General features: G+C 38.6%; 1 protein-coding gene across 1 annotated transcript in view; it reads left to right on the forward strand.

Annotated features, from left to right (window-relative positions):
* Positions 1-23,223, forward strand: part of ass1 (argininosuccinate synthase 1) — a 43,243-nt gene that overhangs the window by 158 nt on the left and 19,862 nt on the right. The window contains exons 2-9 of the mRNA XM_041810138.1: positions 1,757-1,902; positions 3,462-3,530; positions 6,345-6,533; positions 8,879-8,935; positions 9,021-9,095; positions 10,190-10,260; positions 10,620-10,650; positions 17,664-17,754. Coding sequence (XP_041666072.1) covers positions 1,801-1,902; positions 3,462-3,530; positions 6,345-6,533; positions 8,879-8,935; positions 9,021-9,095; positions 10,190-10,260; positions 10,620-10,650; positions 17,664-17,754 — 685 coding nt within the window. The 5' untranslated portion in view covers positions 1,757-1,800. The remainder of the gene's footprint in view (positions 1-1,756; positions 1,903-3,461; positions 3,531-6,344; positions 6,534-8,878; positions 8,936-9,020; positions 9,096-10,189; positions 10,261-10,619; positions 10,651-17,663; positions 17,755-23,223) is intronic.

Here is a 23,223-nt window from a genome sequence, read left to right on the forward strand (position 1 = left end):
AACACCGAATGTGCTTTATTTTTCAATTTAAGCTTTTATACATCGGCCATAACAGCCTTTTTGGTGTTAATGAGGCTATGGTGGCAGCGGTTGTGGCAAGGCTCTTCTTTCAACATGCGTGTTACAGCTGCTGTGGTTAAATACGTTTAAACGTTAGCGCTTCAAATTCAGCCAGGCAATTCTAACGAAAAGAGGAAATTGGAGGTGTTTAGTCAGTTAGTCCACGACTTTTAACAACTCTCCACACAATTTATTAACACAATTTATTAAAATATAAGCCCCGAAAACTATAGAAAAGAAGGTAAATAACTGTAGACCACTTTGCTTTCAAAGCACCACATCAAAGTGATGCGTACGTGCTGAAAGACGCTGTCATCTTCATCACGCGCAGTCAAAGAGTCTTATCCAGAAACTCTTTTCTAACCACGTGGAATCTCAGTGTGGACGTTCATGGTACTCCTGGCGCCAAACAAGCATTAATTAAAGGGAAAAGTGGTTTCATTGCAACTCCACTTACTTTTCCCCAGACACACACGACACGGAAAAGGTTGAGCCAAGGATGTGAGGAAACCACTTGGGAATATTTCATCATGCTGTTAAAACAATGCTTATCAAACTGTTACGTCCTACCTGTCAAGAGAAACCTCGTCCTGTCAAGTTTGACTGTTCAATGCAAATGAGGTAGTCCTATGTCTTTTAGAGACGTTATTGAGGGTTTTATGTCGAAAAAAGAGGTTAAAACTATGTATTTAGGTTATTCCCCCAAATAGTTAAACCCTAGTCTGAACTACATTTAAATATCGATATGTGCTAAAATGATTTTTTAAGTATCAGCATGTTGGATATCGGCAAAAATTCAATTTCTTGGATCCCTTAAATCTGCTCATACCATTAATTTACTTTTTAGGCTATTATCTGTTGATACAGTTGCCATGCTGACAATTTGATCCCATATAATAAAGGACACAGGATGGGTGATTTAAAGCTCCCGTTAAGATTTTTTGCTGGTTATCAAAGCGACTGAGACAGTTGCTTTCTAAATAAACTGAAAAAGCAAAAACAACTGTCACTATAGTTTTTGTATTTCTGTAAAGTAATATTAAATGTCAGAAAAGTTTGCCGGGGCGAAGGTGTCAAACATGTTTAACAGCATGCAACAGCCAGAAACAGCCTTTTCTTCCACAGCAAGGATTCTCAATGAATAATATGTTTTAAAACGCAGCAAAAGATCAGAAGATGAAAAATGAAAGGAAGAGAGCAAAAAGAAAGTTTCCACTGGAGCTGTAATAGTTTATGATATTTCGCTACTTCGTTGTCAGGCATTCAATCACTCATTTTCATAGAGGACCTTCTACAGCCCCAGGTCCAGGCTTGCAGGTAGCTATTTATTTTCCTCTCTGTGCTGTCTTTTAGTTGTAAAAATGTCAGAAACATTCCCATATTGGTTCCCAGAGCCGAAGGCAGTGTTATCTTGTTTGTTCCACTTTTAACAATTTTGCATTAAAGACAAACAGGAATTGTTCACGTTTAAGAATCTTGAAGCAGAAAAACATCAATATTAATGAAGATTGACTTTGAAGTTGTGCATTAGCAGCAGTGCTAACTGGCAGTGAGATGAATGAGGCTCTTCTGCAAACTATAAAACCAGAACAAACTTTGCCATGTGTTTTTTTTAACATAGGTTATCTATTGACATTAACTTTCCTACTCTGCTAGTTACTGATGTATTTGTCTGTCTGGTGTCTGTCTGCTGCAGCTTCTCCACCATTTCTCTGCCTGTTGCTTTGAACCAACTTCATCATGTCTAAAGGTACAGTGGTTCTGGCCTATAGCGGTGGACTGGACACGTCCTGCATTCTGGTTTGGCTGAAGGAACAAGGCTACGATGTGATCGCATTCTTGGTAGGATGTAAAGAAGAGTGTTTGTGCAACAGGTGTCCAAGTTTGTGCTTCCTGCCAGCTGCTTTTGCTTGGAATGTATCTGCAAAGTTTGGGGATTTTCTCTTGTTGGACAGCTGACGCAATTTGTCATTTAGCTGTTTAGCTTGGGGAAAAAACAACAATCTGGGCTACAGAACTGGTTAGCTCCTGGATTCACTGCTATAATGCCAGCGTAGATCTGACAGGATTTACTTTCTGCCCTGTGGCAGTTTTAAACTGCACTGCACGCAGATTTTCCTGTTGTCCAACTTCTCTTTCATTGGTTCTGGAGTGGGGGAGGGGTGGTGGTCTATGGTTCACTGCCGTTGCATGCTAGGTGCAGCCCCCCCCCCGAATGTTAATGGGCTCTGCTCTCCAGGGTAACAGAGGAAGAATGGCAAGCCCTGATCCAATCCATGATTTATTGTTTTTGATCAAGTATGAAAACTATGCACTTTTGTCAGCTTGACAAAGAACTGTGGATTCACAAGCTGTCAGGCAGGATAATTACACACAAGTATTTGCTTGTGTCTTACACTGGAATGTCACTTGCAGTATGATGAGGTTTGCATTTGGGGAGTCATATCTGTATCAAATAAATGTAATGATACATCTCGTGTGCAGGATTAGTTGACAAGAAAAGGAAAAAATATTGTGCAGCTGCAGTGCCATATCTACTTGTAGCATCTAAAATGATTATCTTAAATAGTTTGTTCCTATGATCGCAAAAGTGCATGTTCACAAATAGTTGAAAATACAGTAGAGCAAAATAAAGTTTTAGTGCTGCAGATCTGAACAAGTGTTTGCATGATCAGTAGCATGCCATTGTAACAGAATTACCTTGTATTCCCTGAAGTGCTCATCTCAGGAAATGGCGAAAGTCTGTTCAAGCCTTGAGACAATGCTCATGTGTTTACTGTAAGAACGGATGTTACATCTGCTCTAAAGACATGATCTGATTTACAAGATGAGGGATGGTCTGAATTAAATCTTACACAGTCATGAGTAGAGCTGTTGAATGTTGGCAAAAATCATAACCATGACTGTTTTTATTGATATTGAGGTCATATTTATTAGACATGATTACTGACTGATCATTCAACATTTCATTGCCTCAAGAGGTGACTGTGTAAAAAATCCTACAGATTTTTTTCATTGCTCTAGATCTGACTCCTAAAAACAATGTAACTGAGTCTATTTTACCTTTTTTGTAACCACTGTCTGCATTTCTGTCATCTTCTTTAGCTCTCAAACTTTCAATCTAGCTGTGCCGTGTCTCCCTCTGCTCCTCACTGAAATGAAAATGAGAGCTGTTTGGGTGGGAGGAGCAAAGCACATGCTGTACTGCAAAGGAATGCATGGAAAGCCAAAATCTTGATTGAGATTGAGACTTGTTTGATTTCCCAGCCTGAGTCATGAGTTTGTACATGTTTGTGAGGTAGCTTTACAAGAAAATGTCATCATTGCAATGATAGTTTAATAAGCACTTGTATCAATTCAATGTGTGCTGTGCAACTAAATGTTTGTGGTGTTGTTTTCAGGCCAACATCGGGCAAGATGAAGACTTTGAAGCTGCTCGGAATAAGGCAGAAAGCCTTGGTGCCAAGAAGGTACGATATAAGATGAAGCATTATGTTGCTTTAAAGCTCCTGTGAGGAACTTTCGGTATGTGTTAATTTGGGCCCCTTGTGTGGGAAAAGCAATATCTTATCTCTTTGCTAAATTTTATCATGCACATGTGTAAGTAGCATCCTCTAAAGAAAAATCTCACCCTGCGTTCTCTTACCAGTCAGATACACCACTCATTGTAAATTTGTAAGTAAAAGAAAACAAAAGGTATGTTATAATGTAGCTCACTTTGTCTGACAATATAATCTGAAACAGGATCCAGGCATCAGGAGTATTTTCACTCTGGTTCATAACCAGCTGAAAACTCCACACAGTTTTAAGGACAGAATTTTTTGTTGCATATTCCCATACAATTTTCTTCAAAAAATATTTGATTTTTTTAATATATTTTATATTTTCTATATTTGATATTAAAGATCACTGATATTTGATGATATACTTTTTTTCTATAAAGAAGTGAAAGAAAACAAGGGAAGAAAAAATGTGGAACAAGAATTTTAATTCCGTGAGTAATTTCCAGTAGACTCTCACTTTTTCTCTCACCTCCTGGGTCTGCTTAGATAAAGCGGTCTGTGTTTCCATGTAACCACCAAAGAGTTGTGAGGAGAAGCTTGTATTTTTTAGTTTCATTTTAGTTGGACCAACACAACTAATTAAGTTTTTTGTGACTGTGTTTAAATTTACTGTCTGATTTTTAATCTAATGCTGCTTTTATTTTAGAGTTCTTTTGTTTAGAATGAGTCAATACCCATGTGTAATTCAGCTGCTGTTAAAAATCCCATGAAAGTTTAAAAAAGAAGGGAATTTATCCAAAAACAAGCAAAGCATCTGGAAACAAGCGGAGTAGTGGAAACACCATCATGTGATAAATTCTTTAAAGTCATTATCGTTCATGTTGTTTCCAACAGTAGTAGTTAGTTCCAGCCATCATACATCCTTAGTGTCAGGTTTAAGAAAGATAAGTTGCTTTCCATTTTTTAAAATGGCACTGTTGGGATCTCCAATATTCTTTGTGAAACCTGATCTCACACTTCAGGCTCTATCAGAGACATTACATTATTACTCTTAGCATCAGTGCAACTCAGCATCAGTGTTTAACACACTGATCAACCTGCACTTCATCTTTATTTGAAGTGGTTCAACCCAAAACACCTTTTATTCAATGCAATGTGATAACAGTGTCTCTGCAGGAAGTTTGGAAGGTAAGCCAAGATAATTTCCCTTCACCCAGAGCTGCTCTTAGTATTAACTCCCACAAGTCAACCATGCAGAATGAAAGGCAGCAAAACGCCCGACCTTCACCAGGGTTATCAAGTGGGAACTCCCTTCACTGGGGTTTTGCTAGTTGGTCCTATGACTAACTCCATCTCTCACCTCCCACCATACCAGCAGAGTTTTTTTCTTACCTACTCTGCCACACGCCCAGAATAGCCCAAGCAGCATTTTCACCTTAAATGACTCATAGTTGCTACCACAAAAAAGAAACTTTTCCTCTCATGGGCGCTACTTATGATGTAACCGCTATTTTTACACCTAAAAGAAAACGTAATAGGCACAGAAAAGTGTGAAAAGAGTTTAGCAAGTGGCTGGGGGAAACAGAGACAGGGTGAGACAGAGACAGAGCAGTGTTGATTCTCAGTTATTTTGAATTTAGTCTTAATCATTGGATTAAAATTTCTTTCAGTTTCAGCCAAATTTTAGTCATTTTTAACCATTATAGTTTGTTGAGTGTAGCACGTCAAAAAGTCCTTACATTTCAGTCTCTACTTTTAATCAGGACATTTCTTTAAACCAATCTAATCAAACAAACTGTAAAATTAATCTAAATGCATAACACCTGTATTAATGCATTTTCAATACTTTAATTACTGTAAAGTATACTGAAGAAAATACTGAAATAACTTAATAACACAGTGGACATTTTAATCTCCGTGACGATAACTAAACTTACTTTTAATCAGAGATTTTGTTCATACAGGATCTTAGTCTTAGTCTCATCTTTCAGGTGGAATAAAGGTGGCCAACTTTTTAGTTGTAGTTAGAACTGACTCATCTGTCTTCTCCTTATCTGTCTTTTGTAGTCAGTCAATAAAACTATTGACTTTGATATAAAAACCCTACATCCCACTTCTAGCTTCTGCCCCTAACTCTGTCTATAACTCTGTCAGGCCTCAGATTAGTGCAAACCGTCTCCTGAAGCACTAAAAGATTTCCTCCCTCTATCTGCATCTCCCAGTCGTTATATATTACCAGACTAATACCTGCCTTAAAACCTATTTCCTTTAAACTGCTCGCCCTCACAAGAAACTGAACAGCTGCACTCTCTTCTTGATAACATCCGGTATCCACCTGCTGCCTTCTGCTTTCAGTTCCTGCCGCTAAATTTATAAAACTATGTTATGTTGGCATGTATACCTGCCTTGTGAAAGATGGATCTTAAACCCTATTAAGAAGATATTGAACCCATTTTTTTCTCTTCATACATTTTTATTGGATGTTTGCTTTAGCACACTTCATTAGTTGCACCTAAATCAAGTTTCAAGCCTCTACAAAAATGAGTTCATAGGATGCTGAAATGGCTGGGAATCAGTCGTTCTTTTACCCCGACTCACATTCAGTTTCAGACAAAGCTCCTCTGTGGCAAACAATCACCAGTTATTTCCTCTCCAAGGAGGGAAAATATATCATGAATAATTCATGGAATATTTTTTCACATGACAATGACCCTGAGATGAAAACAATCCAAGATTTAACACAGAGTCTTGTTCTGTGTCCTGGCTTTGTTTTCTGTTTAGGTTTACATTGAAGACCTGCGAGCTGACTTTGTGGAGAACTTCATCTGGCCTGCAGTTCAAGCAAATGCTGTCTATGAAGACCGATACCTGCTGGGCACTGCTGTGGCACGGCCCTGCATCGCTCGCCGTCAGGTCGAGATTGCACGGAAAGAGGGGGCCAATTTTGTCTCCCATGGTGCTACGGGAAAGGTAACTGTGACACATAAAATAAGACCACACACTTGGGAAGGAATTTGTAGAAGAACCCACTGAAATGACTGACTCCTATCACCTTATATAAGTTAACTGAAGAAGATTTACCATCTCTTGTCTGTATTCTTGATGCTTTAGTTTAAATCGAGGCAGTGTAGTTCTATGCTGTGCCTGATCTACAAGTAAGCTTCAGCCAGCCTTTCTTAAACACTATTTAACAGGGTCACTGTCTGGAGTTTGGACACAAAAATTCAGGCCACATTTCTGCAGGGTTAACCATTAACTATTTTCAACCAAACTGCAAAAAAAGAAAAAATCAACCCCCCTTTCAGTCACACATCCCCCTCACAAGCCATAATTTCTTCTTTTCACTCACTTGTTCCTTGAAAGCAAACCAGTGCTTCCTTTGAAAGAGAAACCGATTCTAACTTCTGTACTTCCTGAGCTGCTGACTAAATGAAATGAGTCATTGCAGCTAAAATTAAAATGCAAATATGTTTTAAAGCTCTGGAGGCCTGCAAGACACTTTTTGATTGGTATGAGTGATGGTGAGTGGAATGTTAAATACATTGGTATCTGTTCATAATACAGGATAGATGAAGAATTTGTGCTTCACGAGATTAACCCATCATTACTGGGTCCTCTTGATAGGTTACCACAATATCAGAATTTAAACTTGAATATGATGCAACTCAAACCATTTCAATACCTGTTTTGACGCCATGCCAACAAAAAGAAGTCAAAATCACCAAGCGTTGGGTTATTTCCTGATTTTGATAACTAAAATTTCAGGCTTCCTCTTGCACATTATCTACACTGCAAAAGAAAACTACTAATTTTCATTTTTTTTACAACTTTACAGCATTGCCCAGATAACCATGGATGCTTGTTTTCTTGTTATTTTACATAATATCGTGCAAACCAGTACAGCACTCACTATTGTTATCATGAACTAATTCAGCTTATTGTATGTCCCAGATGTATATGAAGTGGTCTAGAACAGTGATTCTGATTTGATCTAGCCTCAAGACCCCCCACCACAACCACCTCCTTAATAACAAAACATGAACCAATTATGCAGAAATTTTTGACTACTTAAATTTGTTTAATGAAAATTTAGCAATTTGAACCTCAACTGGATCAAAACTTATAACCAGCAAAAAGACGGGACTAAACGAGTGTGATTAATGCACATCTTTACAGAGGCCTTAAAGATGGGCATGCATACATTTAACTCTGCTCAGTTTCTTTTGATATCGTATACATTTAGGTTGTTTTCTGGAAATATTAAGCATTAATACTTTATCAGGGGAATACGAGCTTTGTTATCCAAAAAATAATAAGATCAGTCAAGAGGGGACAATAAAAATTTACTCATTATCACAGCTAAATGGAGTAAAATAAAGTATACAGATATGTGTCCGCTAGGGGCTTCCGTACATCATAGACTTTTGGCAACTTTTTTCCATTCACACATTTGCTGCCCACTTAAAACAGCTACCTAATCCATTTGGGGTCCTGACCCAACAGTTGCAACCCATTGGTCTATAAGATTAAGTCTAGGTAATTTCTGTGTCAACATTATCTAGGTTAAGCCAGCTTTACATATTATACTGAAAAATTAAAAGGCCTCAGTCTTCTCAAAACTTTGGCTGAATTAACATTACCAGAAAATATGCCAAGTTACTGCAGAAGTGTGAAGTCCGTGAGCCACAGAGCAACTCATAGTCAAGTTGAAACTTCTTGATTGAGTTGGAAGGAATAGAATTGATTTCAAATAAGTTTGCATTAGTTGTCATGAGGAGAATTGTTTTCCTTGAAATTTATTTTATCTTGGATGCAGGAAATAGAGAGATGTCTTAACATGCAGTGCTCATATTTAGCCTGTAGATGGAGACATGCACCATATTACAAAGTTCATAGACTTAAACTGATGCTTTGTAAATTCTGTTCTGTTTTAGTATTGTTTTTAAGAAATTATCTCATTTATTGATGCCACATAACATGATGTCCAATCCTGATTTATTATTTCTGCCAAAGAAAGACAAAAAGGCCCTAAATAATTTTACATGAAAAAAAAACCTTTCAACTTCAGGAAAAAGGAAAGGAGAAACACTCATGCAGAAAGGGATCTTTTGCTCATGCTATGAGTTTATACTGACCTAGAAAATGTAATTGATGTAATAATTTATATGAACTACTCATGTACCTTATTTTACTTAAAACACTGCAGATTAATCAACAATGAAAAGCATTCTTGTTAGCAGGCTAAAGCCGAATACAGATAAGTATTAAAGCGCCTTACATGGGATGAACTGAATTTTCATAATTGTGTTTTTCAGGGCAATGACCAGATCCGTTTTGAGCTCACGTGCTATGCCCTCTATCCTGAAGTGAAGGTAAGAGTGCCGTTTCCTTACAGAGATAAAGGCTGATCCTATAGCTGTACTTTCTGATTCTCTAACTCCGTCTGTTTGTGTTCAGATCATTGCACCGTGGAGGATCCCTGAGTTTTACAACAGCTTCAAGGGAAGGTCAGACCTGATGGAATATGCACAGGTAACCTCATCAGTGTGTTAATGACAAAATCACAAAATCTTAACCTGTCTGATGTCACCTAGGGCTACTAAGTAAAGATTGCTTTCATTATTGTTTAGTCCATCAGCACTCACAATAAAGATGTCACCAAGGCACAAAATAATGTCTTTAAAGTATTAAAAAAGATTGTCATTACTTTGTAGACTTAACGTTTGTTTTCTTTGAATCAGTGACTTTTTAAAGCATCTCTTTGAACTTTTGGCGGGACAGATTTGGTGTCATTTGAAACAGTTAGGATAATTTTACAGCATCACTTAAAAAAGAAAAGAAAAGAAAAGATGGAACTAAAAAAGACATTCAGAAATATCTGTCCAGGCTGTTTAATTGTACCAAGTCTAACTTCCCTGTATTTTTCTCCTAGATTTTAGAATATGTTTACTCTCCTTTTTAGTTAGGGCTTTTCCTAGCCTTAATGTTATAAAGGGCCCTCCCAATGTTATTTTCTGTCAAAAGCTGAAAACAAAAAAATTAACCATTTCACCATGTCTGATCATTTTAGATGCCTCTAGTAAAGAAAACAACAAAATTACATAATTAGTACTCTCCCATCCTCTGCCTGTAATTGGAACTCAGACTCATGATGACTATTTTAGCTACATCAACCATCCTCAGAGTTTTGTGACTTCGACCACACACATTCAGTGGCTGTTTGTTCCTGCGGTCCCATTCGATGGTGGTTTAGACTAATTTCTACCACTAGAGGGCGGTCATGATATTTGATTCTCAAGCCTCCTTTCACTGACTTGTGGAGTATTTGAGAAACATACATCCTTACAATGCTTTTCTTTTTGAAGATACCAAGAACACCTTTCACTGTTGGTTGTTTTTTTCCACCACTGACTCTTAGAGACAAAAGCAATATGGGTAGAGAGGTATTTTTGTTACGCAGCATGTCAAAAACAAGCCACTGGAAATAGTTTACTTGCTTCCTTGTATTCATAACTTTTGTCAAAGGGAGGTAGAGGTGTGATTTAAAGTCTTGGCATCTACCTTCAGATGCATTACCTTTAAAGTAAACAATGTGTAGTGTAACATCTTTCTCTGTCACACTTTAGAAACATGGCATCCCTGTGCCAGTCACTCCTAAGGCCCCATGGAGCATGGATGCAAACCTCATGCATATCAGGTGTGTATTGTGCAACTTCATTAAGTTCTTTATAATATATTGTCATGATAAAGGTATAACCAGATATTATCTTAAGGAGACAATTATTGATATCAACAAGTATGAATTTCCTGCAATATATTTTGTCGGCCACGTGTAGTGTGGAGTTTAAGGCTGGACTACCAGACCGATGTCAGCTGGACTCTTCTGTATGTGTGTATAAAGGAATGAAATCTGCACTACATTCATGCATTGATATCAGTTAAAATTGCTTTTGAATTGTAAGCATATCTGAAATCTGCAGAAATCCAATATCATATATCCCTTCCTATCTCAAAAATTACAAAATACTTGCTAATTTTCCTACATTTCCTTTACAGCTACGAATCTGGAATTCTTGAAAACCCTAAGGTAAGACCAGTTACCAACCTTTATTACATCCTTTTGCTCCGCGTGGTCGTCACTTTTAAAGAGGCAGCTTTATTGTAAAATGAAAACTGAAACTGCTATCTACGTATGTGAAACTGACACCTTTTTAGAGACTCAAATCTTGATGCTGGTATGAATAAGTGCCGGTTAAATTCCCAGAAAGAAACTCATCTCGAAACTAACAGACTAGTATCACTCAAACCTGATGAAATATCTTTAGGTCATACTTAAACATCTGTGCAGTTTATCATCTTCAGATCTGTACCTCATCTTAAATGTTTTGTATTTGATGTAATCTGGTGCCAAACTGAAAAATCAGAGACAAAATTACACTGAGTGTTTGTTCATCTAGAGTGAAATTGATTTTAAAATCAGATGGTTGAGTACAGTGAATTATCTCTTTTGTCATCCTCATGCACTGTCTGTTTGCCGTCATTTCCTCGTTCTGCTGACAGAGAAGACAGATCATGTTTTTGTATAGTTGAAATGTATGATCCATCTATGGTGAGTGTTGCAATAACACAGCATTAAGGCTTCTCTTCCCTCTGGTGACCCATGCCAGTCCCACCAGAGACAAACATAACTCACTCTCCCACAGTGCCATGAGTGAGACAGAGTTTGATCTCTGCTGGGGTCAAGGTCAAAGCTATACGTACAGGTTGCCCTCAGTGACCCCCAAAGCTCCCATCCTCGGCCGCTGTGTCTCTGTCTCTGTCGCTCCTCACCCCGGGTCCTCGCCGGGCCCTGGGAAGAGCCTGGGACACACAGACACTGACTTGTCGTCAGCAACGCTTCGACTAATTCCCGATTTCATGGGAGCCAGGGAGGGGGAAGGGTTAGGGCGTTGCGCCCAGCTGGGGCCTCCTGAGTTCCAGCCCCAACTCCTCGGGACCTCATTGTTCCACTTGTTGCGCCGCCGCAGGCTGCAACGTGGGAGGGGAGCCATTTCATCGTGACACCGTGACACCAAAATGTCACCAGTAACAGTAAAGTACAAAGACAGCGCGCCAGACAGATGAGTCCCCCAATGGACTGGGTGTCACAGGGAGGCGAGGGGTCCCCTGCTGCTGGAGTGGAGATGCAGGGGCAGGGCCACTGTAACTCACAGACCTCTATCTCCCTCACTCTCTCTGTCCCTTTCCCACCCCTCTCTGCCTCTTTAGTGGTCGGCCTGTGGAGAAATGTTTTGAAAAGAATGAGACCAACCGGCTCAATAGCATAGCGATGCATGATGACAGTATTGTGTAACTGATTTCATTCAGGGGTTTTGTGTTGGACCATTTACTCCAATATTGAATCGATTAATGGCATAAAATACAATGAAATATTTATGGTGCGTGGGTCCAGAGTGGTAAACGGATTTGAATACATTACCCCGGGTACAAAAATAATATTTTGAACCTTCAATGAGGTGTAATGAAGGGTTATTTTCAATAGCCCTAAGCTCACTTCGATTCAGTCGGTTTGTTTTTTTGCAAGTATGTCTGTAAATCAGGGTCAGTCCAAATGCCACAACTAAAACACCAAAGGATTTAGCTGTAATTTCTTGGCCTAACATTGATTTAACCACTATTTAAAGCAGAAAGTTTATATAAATAATGCTTAGTGTTTTATGTGTGTAGGAAAACCAAAGTGAATTTCTTTGCAAAATGAGTGAGTCTGATCAACCAGGAGGGTCATCTCAAAGAGGTCACCTTGTTCTGGTATCTCCTCTCTGTATCAGCCTCTGTCTCTCCTCCGGTTACAGCCCTAGAGGCTCAAGGAGGACCTCGACTATTCAAGCCCCCAACGCCCCCCACCTGTGATACAAAGGCCCCTCTCTGCTCAAACACAGTCAGATTAGGAAATGTCCAAATGGTCGCTCATATGTTCTGCCATAGATAAGAGTCAGCAGAGTTCAGGTTACTCTATGATTAACACTGTATCCTTCCTGATAACCCTAAACCATCCTGTCTGCAGCACAAAGGCACTGTGACTCTTTATATTTACTCACCTCCATCTGGTGAAGTTAACCTGTGTGAAGACATGCGCCCAGGGCAACTGTAGATATCTGTTATCATGTTTATACACACACATTAAATACTATTAGCATGTACCTGCTGAATACACTGAGATAAAGCAAGGTTTGTTTAACTAAGACATCCTCACACATCAGATTTATAGGTATGATTTAAAGGAGGTACGACAGTAATTTTAAAAAATCCATCCTCTAGAGATGGATGCAAGAGATTCTAAATGCCACACATCCTTGCAGTATCTCTGCATGTTTTTGTTTAATGTTGGCAGTGTTGCAAAATAAAAAGCAGAATTACTCTGACAGCTTTTAATTTGTTTGATATTTGATTAAACAGGCATAAAGGTTAAACTAGACACAAGAATTCCACCTAGTTATTTCATGCCCTTTTAAAATTACAGAATGCCTTTTAATGATACTTTATTGTAGATAAATTGATCTAATTTTATCCACTTTAACTGTTAATGTTTCTAGCATCATTCACCCTTAGTTTGCATGAACTAGACAGATTTTAATAACTGTCTTAAAGAGGGTTATTACCTGAATTGTAAAAATGAAATGATATCAACACCTGTTTTGATACCACAGCAACACAAATAGAGGTCTCAGGCACGCAGTAAGGGGTCATGTCTTGCTTTAATAACCCAAAATTGCAGGTTAACTCCTGCACACTGTCCAAATTCCCCTAATGGTGTGCAGGTTTTGTCACAGAAATATTACCAGTGTATTTGTATAATGAAGACAGGACATCCTTTCTTTGGCTCACAGCAGCTTTTAGTTAAGCGTATAATGGAGGGCCTGCAGTTTCTCTAAAGTTGAGGCACTTTTTGAACTATTGATCATAAAAAATATAGAACTCTTGACAGCTATTTTAATTTAACTTAGTCGTTAGATTGCTATGCCCTTTCATGTTATTCACATGCAAGTCATTTATATGCTTTAGTGTAGTCTTAAAACAACATTTTAGTCCAGTTGTAGTCTGTAAATAGTCCTTACATTTTAGTGAAAACTTTTAGTGAAAACATTTATTTTTTTTGCCTGGATCTGGTGTAATTAACACTTGTGCGTTCTTGCAAACCCCGGGTATCCCTGTTTTCTACAGCTGAAAGGCAGAAGAGCTACAGATTCACCCTACCTAACAGCTTGTGCTCTCTCATATCATCGATCTCGATATGTCAGACAAAAACTAAACTGCATTTCTTGCTTTTAATAATGCAATATTGCAGCTTAGCTTCTGTAAACTGTCTTAACTCCACAGATGGTGCGCTGGTGTCATCATGAGAATGTTGCTAACATTTAGACAGTGTCTCTTTTCTTTTGCTAAAAGCAGCTATTAGTTAAAATATAACTGAAGATCTGTAGTTTCTCTTAGGTTGTGGTACTATATGAACAATAGATCTAAAAAATATAGGACACTTGACTCTTGACGGTTATTTTAATTTTAGTCTTAGTCTTCAGATTGAAATCCCTTTTAGTTTTATCCACATTTAAGTCATTTATGCACTTTATAGTTTTAGTCTAGTCTTGGTCAATGAAAAATATACAACACTTTATTCCAGTTTTATTCCATATAAAGTCCTCATATTTTAGTCAAAACTCTTAGTTTAAAGAAATCACACTTTTGGTATATGCACCCTGCAAAACCTGGTATCCCCGCTTTCTAAAGCTTAAAGGTAGAAGGGCTGCAGATTCATCTGACCTGTTACCTTGTGGTCTTTTATATCATGGCTTTTTATATGTCAGATAAAAACTAAATTACATTTTAGTCTCATTTAGATTCCTTAATGAAAACTAAACTTACTTTTACTTTTTATCACCAGTTAGTCTTAGTATAGTCTTCCTTATGTAAGAAGAGGTAGTAAACCAACATTTAAGTAATAGTCTTAGTCAATAAAATTAACACTGCTGTCTCATTTTTAAGGACTGGTTCCAAACCTTGGGTCCAGGACCCCCCAGGGTGGGGCGCCAAAGCTCTCAGGGAACAGTTTTTCTGCTCTGGGGTTTTCAAAATAAGGCCTCTATATACTAACAAAAATATTGATAAGAAACTTACTAAATACAGAGGTCTTTTGGGAAGAATAACATGCATAGGCCTGTTTTTTGGGGTTTTTTTAATCAATGAAAGAATTTAGATGCAAGTGGGGAAGTTCTGATGAAAAAAGGTTGGAAAAGACTGTTTAAAACAATGCAGAATTGAAGTTATTAAATATCATAACAGCTTTAATTTGGAATGCTTATCATTATGTTATTGGTAATATGCCAAGGTTTGGATGGCTCCATACACTGCAGCTTCCTCTCCATCTCCTCCCTCCATCTCTGTCCCTCCACACATGAGCAGTCAGCACACAGCCTGAGGCAGCCCGACACTCGTCCTGAGTCATTAAAACATCACCTCAGTCTTAATTATAGCCTCTGTCAAGGAGCTTCCCCAGGCTTTGATCAGGGAGCTGACGGGCCACTGCTCGTGTTGACCAGGAGTAAAGGAGCGTAACGCCAAGCCTCTGCTCACTTAGAGGAAATGAAAACTTGTTTTCTGCCGGTCGCATGGGTGGCTGCAGAGATGGACGGACAGAAGGCTGCCTGTAGGGGAGAGGAAGTGGGCTTGTAGGTGTATGTATGCATGTGAATGTGTGCTTTGAAGCAAAGAGGTCAGTGTTTGTCATTTGCCTTTGCTGCCCTCAGGTCTGAATGGTGTGACCTGCGACACTTGGAGCGCACCCCATTTTCATCTTTACTGTAGCTCTGACTGCATGAGGAAGTGTGTGGCGTCTTCATTAAATTCAGCTGAAGTCCCAACATTAACCAAAACATCCTGGGTGTTAAGAATATAAATATCCTTCAGCCCATCATGCGTGTATTGTTTTATTTTTGTCTCAATTTGCCATGTTTGCATTTTAAAGAGAAGGACAGACTTGAAACGTTGTGATTTAAGCGTCATTTCCGACCCATTGCTCCAAAGATGTTTTTACCATTCTCTTCTTTCTGACTCTCAACTCTCCGGTCCTTTCCTTCCTCCCCCTCTCTCCCTCTCTCTGCTGCCACCTCTGCCTCCTTTGGCTCCGTTGGCTTCGATTGAAAACCAATGAGGCAACTAATATGTGGAAAGATAGAAATTTACTTGCTTTAAGTTCATGCCTCAGCCTTCTTTGCTGTATGGGCCACGTTTAGCACAACAATATGGCAGAAGCAAAAGGCTGCCAAAGGAGCTGCTCTGTGCTACATGATGGTGCGCTTCATGCCCCATTTCCCACCAATACCCCCTGCCCCCCGCCTCCTCTGCCTCTACCTTTTCCTCTCTTTCAGGGCCATGGCTTTGGGACAGGTCCACCTGCAGGGGGTTTGAATTGAAATGCATTGATCTCGTGCTCACTGGAAACAAGCCTATTCCCCCTTTTTTCTCTTCTGTCTTTGTATCCAATTGCATTTAAGTTTAAGCTCTTATTGTTGCAGTATGAGTCTTAAAAAATGACTCGCCATGCATTTGTATAAATTGTAAGGATATAGTTCAAATTCTGGGAAATTGTTTGCATAAATGACACAGGAAACATTTTGATAAATGGCAGTGTGCATGACCAAAATGCTTTTATCCTGGATAATCAGTCTGTTTTAGCAGTGAGACAATATGTTTTCTAATTAACTTACAATGTTTGCAAAATTATAAAAAGTTAACTTTATACAGGGTGTATGTTTCTATGCATGCTGGCAATATAACACCAAAAAGTACTGTTAAAACTCACAGTTTTTATGAGGTTTATTCTTTTTTCTGATGGGTAAAAAGTGCAACCATTTGTTTACAACCAGCCAAACAACTACAGGAAACGTAGAGTTTCTCATCCCTTTTGTATTTAAAATTCAGCACATCTTCCCCTTGAAGAGTATGCATCAAAAGGCCTTTTAGGGGAGTCATTTCGCCCCTCTCCTGCTTGCTCTCATTTGGCATCTTTCAGGGCACTGAGGCAGAAAATAAAGGAGAGGAAGACAGGCGCCTTCCCAGTCAATTTTGGTGTTTAGTTAAAAGGAAGGAAAGTGATTGCGCTGCTCGTTTTCTCCTCAGTGACAGGCGACCAGCAGATGCCGATTAGTTATTGTATGATGATTTAGTGTCTGGTAAAGCTTTCCATTTAAATGCACCCAGTAGTTATTTTGCATAGTCCCCCTGCAATTTGCCTCAGCTCAGGAGACATTGGTCATCGTCTTGTCCTAATGCTGTGTAATTGTTGGAGGACCACATCGCTGGGCAGACATGTCGGACCGCCACGCTCTTTTGGGTCCCAACTATGACTTACTGAAATCGCTCCTGGCTCCCACCAACTGGAAAACGACCAACGTCTGTCACCTAGGATGACTTGTATGGAGTTTGTGGCTTTGTTGTGTGATGCCCTTTAATCAGAATTCCTCATTTGTGAATAAAAGAGATGGGAAACGTCACTCAGGAAATCAAATCTGGAAGATAAGAGGAAGTGAAGATGGGTGGGGAAAAGCTGCAGACCCATGATTGAAGCAGCAGATCTGAGATTTTTACAGAGATTGAGATCATAGTGTTGCTTGAATAGATTCTGTCAGTATCAGGTGTGTTTTGACTTGTCGAGTGTTTACTGTTCTTGTGGATGTGAGTCATTTCTTTTTGTTGCCCTTTTCCACTCTCCCTCTCCATGCTGCATCCCATTTTTCCCGCCTACCCCTGTGGTGAAGGGCCACACGGGGAAAATGAAACCAAATAGAGGAGAAAAATGGAACATTGATTTTTTTTTTGTCTTCCCTCAGCTCCTGATGGTGTTTTCAGGTTTCTTCCTTTTCACGCTTCATCCTCTCTTTTCTTCTTCCCGCCTCATCTCGAGTTGTCCGTCATCACCTCAGACAATAGTTTCTCAATCGGCAGTACTCTTCTTTGATGAGGTCTCAGGAGGTCCTGGTTATTCAACAAGAGGAATAAAGTGTGTGAAATAGAGAGAGTGAGTGTTTTTGTGTTTTTTTTTTCCAGAGTCAAGCTCCAGCTGACCTGTACCTGATGACCAAGAACCCACAAGATTCTCCCAGCACTCCCGACATTCTGGAAATAGAGTTCAAAAACGGTTTGTATTTGCAGCATGTCACCTGTTGATTCCTCTCCTTCAATTTTTTATATATAATTTGGATAGAGAAACAGTCTCCTGGGTTTTTACTTTTATCTGGCTTAATTTATCTGATTTATATGATTTTTATTGTTAACATTTGGTATGATATAATAAAAGAACACGGGGAAAAAAGAGTGGAAAAAAGTAAAAGATGGTATAGTATTTGAGCACCAAGGAAAATGCCTATTCACTGCCTATTGTTGTTGATATATCAGGGATTTGATACACGTGACTTATGATATGGCTATCATAAAACTTGCCTTACGATAGAATATCACCACGATTTTCTAGATTTTTATTTTTTTAAGATGACATTGAAGTCAATGTATGAATATATGATCATGTTATTTAAGTGTTCTGACCCTTACATTGCAAAATGTTACTTGTCTTATTTTTACACCCCCTCTTCTTTAGTTACTGAAGTAAAATAAGGGAAGCAAAATAGCCAGATGGCAACCTCCACTAGTTAGCAAGAGTATCGCAATAGTTTTTTGTACAACTGATTTAAAATATCATTTATTTCCGACAGTTTTGAGCTGTACTCCTTCCCATCATACACCCTAAAGCTGTGATAATCAATCTGCTCCCCTTGCTGCATGCGGCTCTTTTGCGACTATATTGAATTGTTATACAGCTTTTTCGTCACCATTATTTTTGCTAATGCTAGTATTACAGTGATCATGACTTCACTTTTTAACATCATACTTACATCTATAATCGTTACTAAAGTAGTTTCATTGAATCCAAGAGCAATACAACCTCACTGCTATGATAAATGAACACTGGTCTTATTATGATAAGGTGTCGTCTTTATTTTAACATTAATGATTAACACTGGTGTATTATAATAGGCCACATCAGAGACCACGGTCTAGACCACCTTCCTTGTAAAGTGTTTCTAGATAACTTTGGTTATGAATTGGTGCTATACAAACAAAGATTGATGATTGATTTGTGATGGTGGTGGCTCTTTTAAATCCTACTTTAATAGATTTATAATAATAAAGAAAACAGGGAAAATACGTTAACAAAAATGGCTGGTTGAGGTCACAATAGGCAGCCTGCATGAGTATAAATGCCAACATTTAAAAGAATAAATAAATCTGTGTAGTCATAACATGCAAGAGAAGCAAAAGATAGAAGTCCACAGGTGCATCACTCTATGAAGTGCAACGATTGAGTTGTAATGTCTGAAGTCATAACGTTACTTTATGTTAATATTTATCCAGTGCTGTCCTGCACTCATAGTTTATGATAAGTATTATGCATCATCATTAAAACTTCTACATGTGGGTCACCTGATCTGATAACAGAATATTAAATGAAACATTTCATTACAAAGGTAATCGTATACGAGAATGTTTAATTTACTGCTGAGGGATATTGTCAAAAGCACAGAAATACACAAAATGCAAATCTTTAGAATGTGCAAGTAATAATTCATAGGTTTCACTGCCTTAAAGTGTTTTACTGTCAAACTAGTAGCCATGCGTGAATACAGTAATACGAAAGAGACCCAATCATATCTTTTTATTAGGGATACACCATACTATCCCAGCATGATATTCATATTGGCAGATGATGGCTAAAAATAACTATTTATCAGTACTTACAAATTACAGCCCATATATCACCTGTACATGTCTGAAGTAAGGAATGTGCATTTCAAGGAAAGTACCATTTAAAAAACATTTACGAGAAAATTGAAAGTGAAGAATCAGGATGTAGATCTACATTTGTGAGCAAACACGTATTTAAAATTGCCTTTAAGACATGGAAATATTTAGCATTGCATGGTGCTAATTTTAACTTCAGACAATGGATTTCACTCAACACTAATGTCAAGATAGACTTTAATTGATCATTTTATTCAAAAATTCGATAACATTTGTGGTTTCTTTGCACCTCTGAGTCACCTGACATTACTGCTTTCTTTTCCTTTAATTTAATGATTCTTAGCAATGGCTTTAAAATGTGCTACAGGTGCTGTTAGATAAGAATGGATAAAATATGTTTTCAAATTAAGACAACAGCTGCATGAATTATTTTTTTCTAAATATTCAAATACATTTCCCATCCCTTGCTTCAGATTACAAAGCAGTCATTAAGTCTGTTTAGTTTTATGCAGAGGAAACAGAAAATTCCAGCAACAATTTTGGTGTAGAGCACTGGTTCCCAAAGTGGGGGTCAGGATCCCCAAGGGAGTCACAAGACACTAAGAGGGGGTCACAAGATGCCTTACAAAAACAGAGTATTTTTAAATGATTTCAAGTAGTATGTTTTACCAATTTTTGTAGAGATTTATGCATAAAATATGCATAGAATATGCATAGCTGGGTTTTACTGTGGTTCAGCCACCTTAAGGTGCAGTGTTGGTCCACAGTCTCTCCTCTGCTATTTTTGAGGTTGTAGGCTTAAAAGTGTGAGAATCCCTGGTTTAGAGAACAACTTATATTTATCAGTATCAATATAGGTATCGGCAAAAATTTGTAGGAAATATCTGCATATCAGATTTTTGATTTTAGATTTTCAGATTTTAGATTGTGCATCCCCATTTATAATTCATGACATCAATAGGTCAGTTGTATGTTTTGAGGACTAAGGATTTCTATTCGAAAAAGGTGAATAATCACAGTATGCATTTTACTCTTTTAATAATGTATTTGATTTGCACAAAGACTGAACATACTTGTAGGAAAAAACAACAAGAAAACAAGAAAGCAGGAGAGGCATAAAATCCAAGAGTGCTTGTGTGAAAACCTCCAACAGAAAAGTAAACACTGGAAAGAACGATTTAGCTTAATATGATAAAAATAACAAACAAATCAGCTGTATGTGAACACACAAAAACACAACTATTGAATACAGGTTGCTCTTGTGCATTTATTCATTAATATATTAAGATTTTAGGGCAGTTTATTTTACAGAAAATTGGTGCTTTACTTTTAAACATTTTTTATCTGAAAAGTTCAGTTGGATGAAATATTTTAATTGCTTTAATCATGCACTTACTGCATAAAAATCCTCCTTATGTTTGCATGCATTTTGCTCAATGATCACTGCATCAGTAAGTCATAGTGTCCGTCCTCACTCTTCCTGTTACTTAACATGATGGTCATGGCTGCAGGGCTACAGCTCTCATGTTGACCCGGTTGCACTTCATCACCATTCCTGACCACCCAGACTTATCCTTAACCCCTCACAGCATTACCCAGTCTAAAGCTGCCATGTTTGGCCCGAGGGCAGGCACACGGGCCGGAAGCATTAAGTCCAGCTAATACACCAAGCCCTGAGGGGCCAGAGAAATGCTCATTAGATATACTGCCACAAGCTGAATAGTGGAAAGTGTCACATGTTTGTGCAAAGAGAAAATGGCAAGAAACATCCAGGCCTGGGGCAAACGGCACAGATGTCCCTTCATCCCTGGACACTGGGGGAGGCTGCAGAGAGCTGACATCAATCGGCTAAGAAACACTAGCTCCTCTGATCACATGAGCTCGATGGCACTTTTATGAGCTATAAGGGTAATTTAGGGAAGTTCAGAAGGTTGGCCGAAGATTTAGTGGTGCTTGTCTGACCAGTAAATCTGCCTGTTGTGCAAATTAAAATACCAATTAGCTAGAATCCAAACTGAAATGTTTGGATCACTTTTTACCAGTTCTCCACAGAAAATGTTTAAGTATAAAACAAGCAGGTTGGTGTCAGTTCAGCCAGAGCTTTTGTAAAATAGCGTTGCACTAGTAAAGTCTGGTTTTTCGCGGGGTTCTTTGCAAGCTTGCGCCGTTTTCACACATATTCCTTGTGCCTTTTATTGAGCACCCTATGACAAAAGCTGTTTTAGTTGTCCACACAAAAGCCCAAGCCTACTCCTCCCTCTGAGCACAAGATCAGCACAAGAATGTTTCATTTCATTCCCCCTCCCACCTTTTCATCCCTGCCTTTCTCACCAAAGTTTTCTCACTGATTAAAAAAGAATATTTAACGACAGGAACCTTTTTCCCCCGTCAAACACTCTCCATTCCCCATTCCTCTCCCCCCTTTTTTTTAAGGAATAAAAAAATTCATCCCTCCCTCCTTTCATTCCAAAGGAGTGGAGAGGAAAAAGAGACAGAGAGGAAAAATGTAAAGCAGTAATTTTTCCTACAACTGTGTCTGCACTCCCATTGTCTGCACTGTTAGGCTGCGAAAAAACTGAAGAAAAGGATCATGGGGAGAAAAAGAGCCCTCAGTGAATGATCGAACCCGCACGATGGAGAGAGTGCAGGCACGAAAAGGCCAGCCCCTACACTCCCACGTTCAGACTCTTAATTTATTTGAACTTTTAATCTAATTATTAGGTATCTGGGAGGGGGCGCGGTTTTACTAATTCATCATCCATACTGCCCTCTCCTGAAACTTTTTCTTCTTCCATGGGAGCCTCTGAGATTCCCGTGATATGAGAATGGGGCATCAACAAAGCCCTTGTCTAAAAAAATTTGTCAAGTCCTTCACGTGTCATTCCTGTCGGGGCTTTGTGAGGGCTGGCTGAGAGGCGACTAAAAGTGCTGCTTCTCCCTTCAAGGCTACTCGACCGAGCTCTGCCAAACAGCATATAGAGATGGTGAATTCATTTTTAATAATTTCCCTCCTTAAAAGTCTTTAAACAGTCGTCCTTGCTTCTCAAAACACATTCACGTGTCATGTTTGTTTCCTCGCTTCCACCTTTGCCCCGTGTTGCTCATTGAAGACTGTGAATAAGCAGCTCCCTGACAGTGATTGATGTGTACTTGGCTTAAGTGGCTTTACAGAGGAAACGTGTGGCTGTCTGTATTTTAAAGTGGCTGTTTAGAGACGTATTAATAGAAAGATTGTTGATGAATCCACAAGTGGTTTCATCTCCTGCACATGCGCATAACGCACAAACACTTGTTGGCGCAAAAAAAAAAAAATCTCAGCCCCAGAGTGAGTATGGGTAATAAAGCTGCGTGAGTAATTGAATTAGGTAAAGGCCTGCCCACAATTTCACAGCTTTCAAACAAGCAGGGCCTTTGAATTTATTAGCCTTTCTCACCACCTCATTTTGAATTGGTTTTCACTTTAAGCTGATGACTATTCATTTCACTGACTGACATAATGAGCTCTTGTCAGCAGATTTTACCAACTCTCTGCGCGTTTCTGACAAGTTGGTTAGTTTGAATAATTACAACCATTGCTTTAAAAAAATGTGCATTCCCTCAAACTGTTCCTTATCAAGCTTGTGCAAAATTAATCTTTATTTTAGGCGTTTTCTGTGGAGTTCATTTTGTGGGGAATATCATTAAATTCCTGCAGGTTTAGTCTGTTTCCCCTAAACATTTGTAGCAATAAAGCATTTGTATTTGACGGCTGTTGCTATGAATGTTTTAATAAAGAGGAACTTTTCTTACTTTCAAAGTAATAAATCATTAT

Source organism: Cheilinus undulatus, linkage group 17 (genome assembly GCF_018320785.1).
Source record: "Cheilinus undulatus linkage group 17, ASM1832078v1, whole genome shotgun sequence".
Taxonomy (NCBI): Eukaryota; Metazoa; Chordata; class Actinopteri; order Labriformes; family Labridae; genus Cheilinus; species Cheilinus undulatus.